Source organism: Castanea sativa, chromosome 5 (assembly GCF_040712315.1).
Source record: "Castanea sativa cultivar Marrone di Chiusa Pesio chromosome 5, ASM4071231v1".
Classification (NCBI taxonomy): domain Eukaryota; kingdom Viridiplantae; phylum Streptophyta; class Magnoliopsida; order Fagales; family Fagaceae; genus Castanea; species Castanea sativa.
Window position 1 is genome coordinate 23,929,329 of NC_134017.1, and position 10,392 is coordinate 23,939,720.

Consider the following 10,392-nt stretch of genomic DNA (forward strand, 5'->3'; position numbering starts at 1 on the left):
TTAATAGCCATTTAACTTCCCCATTCAATGTTCTATAACAGCTGTGTAATAATTAGCTCGAGGTAGTTGTAATAGTTGTGAGCTGGTGGCTGGTGGCTGGAAAGGTTGTACATCCATTACACTTTTACCATTTAAGTGAGGAAATTATATCTAAGCTTTAATGTGTGCTTACGATCATCCTTAGTAAGGATGGTCGTCCTTAGTAACGATGGTCGTCCTTAGTAACGACGATCATCTTTAGTAATGATGGTCGTCCTTAGTAATGATGGTCGTCCTTAGTAATGATGGTCACTTTATAGACAACCATTTTCCATTACTCGTCAAAACTCTCAACTCCGATGAGGACTCTCGATCTCCATTTGGCCATATTCTCGCTTCAGCCAAATCTGCCATTGTTGCCAATAATTGTATTTCCTTTTCTCATCTATGTAGACTTGGTAACAATCACTACAACAAAATGTATTTTTAGTGATGAAAATTTTCGTCACCAAAAGTCCTATTTTTCATCACCTATGACTTTTGGCGAGGAAATTTGTTTTTTGGCTATGAAATTGGTTTCGACGCATATATAGCATTGCCAAAAGTCCTAGTGACAAAAAATTTCATCGCCAAAAGGTCCAACTATTTATTTTTTTAATAAAAAACTATTGGTAACAAAACCATTTTGTTGCCTAATGTTTTCTTCACTAAATACATTATTCAAAGATGAAATAGTTTCATCGTCAAATGACATCTAGGAACAAAATTTAATTTTTTTCACCAAATGTTATTAATATTTTATAAATGGTGACAAAATTCATATTTCATCGCTATATATTAACTTTTGGTGACGAAAAAAAGTTCCATCACTAATATTCGTCGCCAAAAATACATTTTGTTGTAGTGATTATAGCTCACAATCTAGCTAAACATACTAGACATGTTAGAGGTTTTTCAGTGTGGATGGAGGATGTTCCTCGACATATGATTTATGTTCTTTTTGCCAATCATGACTGACTTTCTTTGAATAAAATTCATAGTATTCCTCCTCCAAAATAATAATAATAATAATAATAATAATAATAATAATAATAATAATAATAATAATAATAATGTGCTTCAAGATACATCTTGTTGGTGTAAGATACAAAACATCTTGGACTTGCTGGATAGCATTAATCATAAAAACATACTATACAAAATAATTAAAACAACTTTCTATCGCCTTTGGAAATTGAACATTTTGATGGAAACTGCAAAGATGAATGCAAAGAGTACTGTAACCCCAGCAACTACAATTGCAACCACTCCTAGAAAATCATGTTTGTATCCAAAATAGCTTTTAACAAACTCTTTCACTGATTCATTATTGCCATTAGTCATCAACTCCTCTATATCTCCAAATTGAGAAACAACCAGTCCATACAAAGTCCAAGCTACAGGACACGCCCAATAGTACCACCTCCACCATACTGGAATCCTCTGTCGATTTCCAAGTAGATAAATGAAAGGGAAAGGAAAAATGAAAAAGAGTTAGTAATTGTTAGATGTATTTGTACACATGAAAACCTGCACATCAAAAGTGGAAATACTTACAGTTCGTGGAATTATGAATCCTGAAAATAGATTCCATATTGCGTAAAATGCAGACGCTATTATGGAAGCAATATGGTGGTTTGGCGTCACTGCCACAGTCATCATGCCGTAGAAGGTAAAGTACAGCAATGTAAAGTACATGAAAAATAGATACCAAAAGAATTTGGCAACAGTCCATTCAAACCCAATCATTGCATAAACTATGATGCCATAAAACACAGCTTGTGCAAAAACATATGGGAGCTCAATTGTAACCTGCAAAAAAAGATCGTAAGTTGCATTAACACACACAATTATTGTATACTAATATAGTCATACTATATAGGTTAAGCTTGCAAGATGTGACCCTAGTTACCTGTGCAAATGCATATGGAAAGGCTGAATACATTCCAGCAGCTCTTTCTCTATAGAAGACAGTTCGTTCAATTGCCACTACAGGCTGCACTGATGAAGCATTTTGGACACCAAGGAAGAGAACAGCAGCATACATGGAACCCATTGCATTGATTAAATCTTGTTGCCTCTTGCTGTAGTTTGAAAATTATATTAAAATGTAGCAGTAATTTATTGGAGTGTTCAAGATTTCTCAAAGTTTTGTAGCAGTAACTTACGTCTTGGAACCAAGGTCCCAGAACATTGTCCCAAATATCAAGGCTATGACAACTGTGAACAAAAATCTCACAGCAGTGTATGGTGGGTTACGCCAATAGGACCAGTGTTGCTTCCATAAGCAAGCCATGCATTGAGTGAAAAATGACTGTGCATATTGGGTTGGGAAATAGAGTTCTTTTTTATTAGGAGTAGGCTTGCTCAACTCTTGAATCAATGCCTTGCTCCTCCTAAAGGATATGCCACACAGTTAGTAGAAGCTTTAGCCTTAACTTCAAAGAACATGACTACAACAAAAAACTTATTTATACATTTCCCAGATAGTAGAATTATTTTTGGGTCTTATAAAGCATTTAATATAACATTAAACATACCTATACAAATCTGAGTTTCTATATACATTAGTAAAATCAACACCCAAAAATATTTCCTCTGCTGAAGATGTAATTTCCAACATCCAAGTTGCTGGATTGTAACCATCTTTAATTTTTCTGACTCCTTCAATGCTCTAGTAGCAAAGGAAAGGTATATGCATTAGGAAATATACAACATAGATAAATATTTATGGCCATTGGGTGTTTGCAGTTTTGATCTTCAAAGAATCCTACCTCAAAATACTTTATTAGATGGCTTGAGTGGTGTCCCAATGGCCCAACGTATATCTCTTGTCCTCCACGTTTCATTAGGAAAAGCTACAAATACATGTTACATATGTGTTATACTCATATCTAGAAGAAAACCAACATATTTGCACTGGGTCTGTTGATAGTTAATAGTCCTAACCTCATCAAAAGCTTCGAATATGTCAATGCTTGGCTGGTGGATGGTGCACACAACTGTTCTTCCAGTGTCCACTGTGTTCCTAACTGTTCTCATAACAATTGCAGCAGCTCTTGCATCTAGACCTGAAGTTGGCTCATCCATGAATATTATGGAAGGGTTTGCCACAAGCTCAACCGCGATAGTGAGCCTCTTTCGTTGCTCCGTAGAGAGACCATTCACACCAGGCAACCCAACAAGTGCATTCCTCAATGGTGTTAGCTCCACAAGCTCCATGACTTCCTCAATGAACATCTACAACCATTTGTTAGAATCATGAATCAAGATCTTTGATAGTGATATAATAGTCAAGATCTTTATTGCAAGCTCAAACATCTTCATTAGGGAATCATTCTTAATAATCAACAATAGAACTTGATTTATTGAGCTTAATCATGCTCATATTGTCTTAGTTTGCAACCATTTCAAGATAAAACAAGCTCATATATGACAATATTCAAGTGAGTTAAATTTAAGCATTTTCCAGAGTCTAGCATGAGCACAAGCCAAAGTGACATATTGTCAATTGCACTAAAAAAGTGGGAAGAAATGCAAATAGAAATACCATGAAGCAAAGTGGCCTTTTAGATTCCAACCTTTCTAGTTTTTGAATCAACTTCAGAGGATAAGCGAAGCCATGCTGAGTAGAGCAAGGACTCATACACAGTAACATGAGGAGAATGAATGTCATTTTGCTCACAGTACCCAGAGATTCTAGCAAATGTTTCTTGGTTCTTTGGGAACCCTGAGATTGTGATGTTCCCTTCAATATATCCACCAGTTTTCCTACCAGCCAGCACATCCATCAAAGTTGTTTTACCAGCACCACTAACACCCATCAAAGCTGTGAGAACACCTGGCCTAAAAGCACCACTCACACCCTTTAGAAGCACCAATTTATCCTCAATAACACCCTGGTTCTTCATTTCCTACAAGTCCAACCAAAATATTCAAGTCTCAAGTTTCTTCTTTTGAGACAATATTAATTTGAAAGCCACTAGAAGAAAATTTTTTAGTTTAAAATATCTATGACTTGAGTTACCTGTGGCATGTCAACAGAATATATAATATCATCGAATGTGATAAAATGTTGATCAAATGGAAGAACCATTCCTTTTTTCCCATTACTACTAGCCTCAATTTTAGCTCCCGACCTTGCAAATGAGCTACTTCTCCTCCTACTCCCTGCACGTCCATTGACTTTAGTTGGAAACTAAAAGACAATAAAAACAATGATACTTACAAGATACAATACACAATGTTTGCAACATATTACTTATGTTGGAATGGTGACTTGAGTTGTTTCCTCTGAGTGTTAACTGTATGCCTTCTCCCCTCCTCTGCCCTTGTTCATTACTTTCTGGTTCATCTGATTTTACAATCTGTGTCTTTCCAATTGCTACACAACAAATGGTACATCATTAACAAAACAATTTCCAAATTTATACAACATATATCGGAAAAGGTGGAGATACCCACGGTTAAGATAAGCAAGAGCCAGAGTGAAAATGATGTTGAAAACTAGTATGAATCCAACCATTGCTCCTACGCCAATCCAATACCAATATGCTTGTGTGAAGAACCCACGAGACTTCAAAACTGAAATTCCCAATGCTTCTGTTGTGCTACCCTATATTATTACAATTTAATCAAGCATTAGCTTGTTATTAATAGGAAGACAACATAAATGTTTAGATGCATAGTCAAGAAGTTACATTTCTCCAGTTTCCCCCCAAGAACTCATTCACCACTATTGCATTTTGGCCGTACATCAAAGGCGATATCCAGTAACCCCATATCCACCATTTCTTTATATCATCTATAGAAGTAAGTTAATAGATGAAAACGTAGTTCTTAAAGGTATAGTATAACAAACTTAAAAAAATAAATAATAAATAAATTAAAAATTAAAAAAAAAAGTTTAAACAAATTTCTCAATTTAGTATATTGTTACCTTTGGAAAGTATAAAGCCACCTAAGGCAAAAAGTATGAGTAGTGCAAAGGACCCAAATGTGTTGGTAACAATCATGTTTCTACCTATTGCTGCAATAGATCGGAATAATGCAGAAGCCATTTGGTTTACAAGTAAGAGAAGAAGGTATTGTTTAAACAACCTACAATATGTACATTTGAACATACTGATTAGAATATAACACACAAACTTTAAAACCAATATCTAAATGAGCCACAATATCATTATAATTACCTTCCAGGACTTGGATCAAATCCAATGACAAAATAGGTCATAAATACCCAAACACCAACTTCTAAAAATGTTACTGGAATCTTGAGGATCCATGTTGGAAGAGCATATACCCAAGAAGGATAGAAGAGGAGATCCCTTTGCTTGTAAAAGACAGGAAGCTTTACAATCGTCATAGAAAGCTCTGCCATTCCATTAAACATAATCATAATCACACTGAAGAACAAAGCACCCGTATAAATTGATCCATCGATTACTGATTCACGATGCATCTTTGTCCGTAGGAAAAGTGTCATTGCAATCAGGGCCATTAAAAAAAGCTAAAAGCACAAAAACCAAACAAACAAACCAAAAAAAGTTCAAAATCTAAACCATACTAAATGCAAATTAAAGCAAGGGTAAAAAAAAAATGTTTTAATCCTACTTGTGTAAGCTTGAAGATATAAACAAATGAATTCCTCTTCATCAGAAGGTATTCTCTTGAGAAATTAGCTTTTAACAGTTCCTTCTTGTTAACACCATACTTGTTGGTTGTCAAAGCAGCCGGGTGGCTTTTACTCTTGTCATATGGAACTGAAAGTTCATCTCCTATACTCCTACCAACATGGAATGATTGGAATGCCTCAGCAAATTCCTGAACTGTGACAAAATTGTAAGGCTCATCTTTGCGTGCCCTGTATTGCTCTTGATCTTTCCTTGATGTCACCTGTCATAATCACAGATAATACAGATGAGAACTCCACATGTAAAGCTCAACCTTAAGTTTTTTATTAGTATGGATGAAATAAAAAAAGAATAGATTTACACTAACCTCTTGCAAGAAGTCAGCCACGCCTTTTCTGTCCGGACATTTAAAACCCATGGATTCAAAAAAGTCAAGGACTAACTCACGGGGACCCTGGTACACAATGAAGCCATCAGAGAGGAGAATAATGTCATCAAAAAGATTATATGTCTCTGGTGCTGGCTGCAGTAGAGAGATGACTGCTGTTCCATCAAGAATGTGAACATATTGCTTGAGTGAATTCACAATTTGGAAAGTTGTCGAACTGTCCAATCCAGTTGATATTTCATCCATAAACAATGCCTTTGCTGGTCCAACCAACATCTCCCCTATAATTTGCATCAATATAGATTAGCATACATCCAATTTCTTATCAACTAAACTGAATTCTATTTGCTATTGATTCGATATACCTGTTGTAACACGCTTCCTTTGTCCACCAGAAATACCCCTTATCATTTCATCTCCTACCATGGTATCAGCACACACATCTAAACCCAAAACCTGTATATTTGAAGCAAATTAAAGAAACTAATGTATATTATGTTTACTGTGTCTTAATAGTCATAAGCCTATGCCAAAGCTGGCAATGTTACCTTTAATGTATAATCTGTCACCACTGTTGCCTCTTGGCCTTCAGTTGTGGCAGCCTTATATATCAGAAGCCAATAAACAAAAGAAAGCCACCATCATTAGCTTGAATAAGTTATGTTACAAATAACATTAATGATGCTACTCAATCCAAAATTGAACATAAATAATCAACTATTATATGAATTATGCCAAAGATTACAGTTGCAACCATGATTATTATTTTTGGAATCTCAATTATTAAATGAGGCCCAGATACAGTTTCCTTAGAAGGGAAAAACTAGTACTATAAATCTCGACCTAAGTGAAATACAAGAGATCAACTAAAGATATAAATTATAGATCTATAGCTTCGGCCTCACCTTCATGTAGATATCAATATCTGGATCTGGCTTGATATATGCCTCTTTTTCTCTTCTGGACAACTCTGCTAGCATATCTGCAGATTACCAAAACAACAGTCAGTCTTCCTAATATTACATATTACTCATGACAGTTCATCTAGAAATTTAAATTGAAGGAAAGCTATAAAATAAGTGATCCTGTAACTAAATTAACTGACCATAGCGTGATCCGACCCCTTGGCACCTTGCAGAGAAGCCCAGGGTTTCTCTTACAGTCATTTCTCCAATATGGAGATCATATTGACTGATATAGGCAGCAGTTCTCTGGGGTACAAACTCATTCATGTCATGGCCATTGTAAGTCACCCTCCCAGACAACTGAAGAAGAATTTAATTTATTTTTTTTTCTTTTAATCAGAGATGATACTAAAGATTTAAATAGAGTAAAGAATTGCAAATTCAAGGATGAGTTGAAGCTGAAATCTAATTATTTTCACCTTTAGATTGGGGTCAAGCTTTCCGGCCAAAGCCAGCAAGAATGTTGTCTTCCCAGAACTTGGAGGACCCAATAGCAATGTCATTCTGTAAAATACATATGCAGAAAATGAGAATGGATTATCAGAAACTAATTGTAAACATTCAGAGTCCAATGCATATTATAGGTGAGGTTGATTTCTCACCTTCTAGGCTTGATGATTCCACTAACATCTTTAAGGATAGACAATTGTTTCTTTTTACTTGGAAGAATATGGAGAGAATTTAAAAAACCCTGCGCACAGTGAAAAGTAAATTCAATAACAACTTAACAGAAACACTTCGAAAGCAAAATTGTGTAACTGACTAGTACATATTTTGCTGATGGTTACCTCTACAATATTAACACTGAAGCTAAAGAATGTAGGCAAAGCTCTGCCACCCACATGTACCTCTGCCTCAACATTTACGTGCTCAAATCGTACTTCAATTGTTGGAAGATCAATTCCAACTCTAATTAAATTCAAAGAAACCAGAGAAATTAAAATCCATTACAGTACAAACCAAACTATACGTGAAAATTTTGAAGGATAAATTCGCAGAACTCTTACCTATCTATCCGGCTCCTGACCTTCATCAAGAACTTCTCATTGTCCTCTTCAGCTACTTTCACTAACCTCTCAAGCAATTGCTTCCTTTCTTCAAATCCAAGACTTTCTATATTGATTTCATTAGCCTCACCTTTTGAGGTAGTTAATATACCTTTTCTTAGACGATCAAACGTAGGAAGCTTTTCAAGGGCAGCCCATTTGAGAGCTTCCTCATCGTCTTCTTCACGTGAAGACCTGTTGAAAACTTCCACAGCGTTGTTCCTCCATAGGGAAGAACTATTCACTCTTAAACTACTACTAGCCTTGTAAATGTCACCCCCTTCCATTACAACCAACAGCTAAAACCCACCAAGTCCCCCCAAAAATATATATATTTCTTCAGAATTCAATTCAATGCGAGTACGTATCATAAAAAATAAAAAAATAAAAATAAATAAAAAAATTCAACGTCGTGAGTAAATGTTCTAACTTTATGGCTAAAACCAAAGACTGGTCCAGTTGCAATTACTGCAAAAGCCCACCAAAACCCAGAAAGAGTTTTTGTTTCTGAAGAGAATTAAACAAAAAAAAAACAGATGATCAAACTCACTATGCTTTTTTCTCCGTATGTTGGTTTGGAACTTGTCCCAACAATGAACATTAATTATTAACGTCACACACACAAGCATATAAATATATATATATATATATATATATATTTTTTTTTTTTTTTGAGGAAAATATTAACAGATACCTTTAAGATATTGGTTAACACCCATTTTCATGAGAAAAAAAAAAAAAAAAAAAAAACTAATATGTGAAACTAGCACAGAAACTCATATGTTGAAATGTAAATATTCAATTAAAGTTGACCTTTGGTTCGTGGACTTGGAAAAATTAGGTGCCACTTACTTTGAAAACGTTTTTCGTGAACTCCAAGTATATTCATTATTGTTTAACAAAAAAAAAAATTCTCATTATTGTGTAGCAACTACCAAACCAAAACGTTTTTTCGTGAACTCCAAATATATTCATATTCATTGTTGTGTACCAAACCAAAGTTTTGTTAGTAATTTAGTTATTAGTATTATGCTAATTAATATACAAGTTTTTTTTTTTGGAGAAACCTACACACAAATCTTGGATAAAGGTTATTGTTTTTTTTTCCCCCTTTACAAAACCCAACTCATGTGTTGAAAAGGTAGAAATTCAATTTCAATGTCACTTTGGTCCTTTGGACTTGAAAAAAAAGATGCCAATTCTTTTTACATAATTTTTCGTAAACTCAAAATATATTCATTCTTGTGTACCAAGCCAATGTTTTGTTAGCAATTTAATTATTATTGCACTAATTAACATACAAATCTTGGATAAAAGTTTTAGTTTTTTCCCCCTTACAAAACCAATTTATATGTTGAAAAGGTAGAAATTCAATTTCAATGTCATCACTTTGGTCCTTTGGAGTTGAAAAAAGATGCCACTTCTTTTTACAACGTTTTTGTGACTCAAAATATATTCATTCTTGCTTACCAAGCCAATCTTTTGTTAGCAATTTTATTATTATTACTCTAATTAACATTCAAATCTTGGATAAAAGTTAAAGTTTCTTTTCCCTCTTACGACAACTATAGTAGGGGATCTTTATTTATTTTTTTAATACTACAAGTGGGGGCGCTTGTTTTGCTCACACCAAGGGGAAGAATTGAAACGCAGGTGTTTTGAAAGAAGAAATTAAACTACACCACCATGTTTAAATTTTTATTTACTTTTTTTTTTTTTTAACTTACTACAACTTACCACGTGATGGGGAGAGAAATTTGATCCTCAAGTTCTCGATCTCCAGAGAATTAAATAATACCACCTAGTCTTTTATTTTCTTCCCTTATAACAAGTGGGTGTGGGTGCATTTGGACAAAGTTCTCCACGTAGGAATAACTGAATAAGGAGAATTGAGTAATATGAATGACAAGATTAATTGTATAGTAAATTTATTTACTTTAATATTCTCTTTGACACATACCTTGGGATAGCTTATTTTCATTGAGCTATTTTACTTAAAAATAAATTAATTAAAAATAGTACAAGTTCTCAAAAAAAATGTGAAACTTTAGAAAATGATATATAAGATTATTTTAAAAATAATTAGATTATAACTTTATACAAAAAGCATCAACGCCAATCGCATGGGATATTTGTTCATCATTAGGCCCTACTTTTGTTATTGGTTTATATAAAGTTTAGATATGTCAAAAAAAGTGAGAACATATTCATTCAAAATTAACTTTCTGACTTTAAATTGTAAACCACTTTCATGTAACACTAACACGCAAGACAATAAAAGGGCAAAGCTGTCGAGTGGGTGGACATGGGAGAAGAAATTGCATTGGTATTTCGTACGGCGA

The 10,392-nt window shown here is 34.3% G+C and overlaps 1 protein-coding gene across 1 annotated transcript; it reads right to left on the minus strand.

Annotated features, from left to right (window-relative positions):
- Nucleotides 1-1,038: 1,038 nt before the first annotated feature.
- LOC142634447 (pleiotropic drug resistance protein 1-like) lies at nt 1,039-8,621 on the minus strand. The gene is made up of 24 exons (XM_075808739.1): nt 8,012-8,621; nt 7,793-7,913; nt 7,607-7,695; nt 7,424-7,508; nt 7,145-7,304; nt 6,945-7,021; nt 6,588-6,641; nt 6,405-6,495; nt 6,019-6,320; nt 5,632-5,913; nt 5,211-5,527; nt 4,958-5,118; nt 4,719-4,822; nt 4,483-4,633; nt 4,280-4,402; nt 4,046-4,188; nt 3,600-3,932; nt 2,968-3,258; nt 2,793-2,876; nt 2,559-2,692; nt 2,187-2,414; nt 1,931-2,102; nt 1,576-1,830; nt 1,039-1,461 (listed from the first exon to the last, which is right to left on the minus strand). The coding sequence occupies exons 1-24, from the start codon at nt 8,335-8,337 to the stop codon at nt 1,198-1,200; spliced, it is 4,347 nt and encodes a 1,448-aa protein (XP_075664854.1). The 5' UTR covers nt 8,338-8,621; the 3' UTR covers nt 1,039-1,197.
- Between the last annotated feature and the right edge of the window lie 1,771 nt (nt 8,622-10,392).

Excerpts from the sequence above, each read along its gene's own strand:
- LOC142634447 (XM_075808739.1), bottom strand. The coding sequence starts at position 8,337 with ATGGAAGGGGGTGACATTTACAAGGCTAGTAGTAGTTTAAGAGTGAAT. Across the intron at positions 5,119-5,210 it reads TTTGATCCAAGTCCTGGAAG|GTTGTTTAAACAATACCTTC; the intron begins GTAATTATAATG and ends TACATATTGTAG. Across the intron at positions 1,462-1,575 it reads GATTCATAATTCCACGAACT|AGGATTCCAGTATGGTGGAG; the intron begins GTAAGTATTTCC and ends GGAAATCGACAG.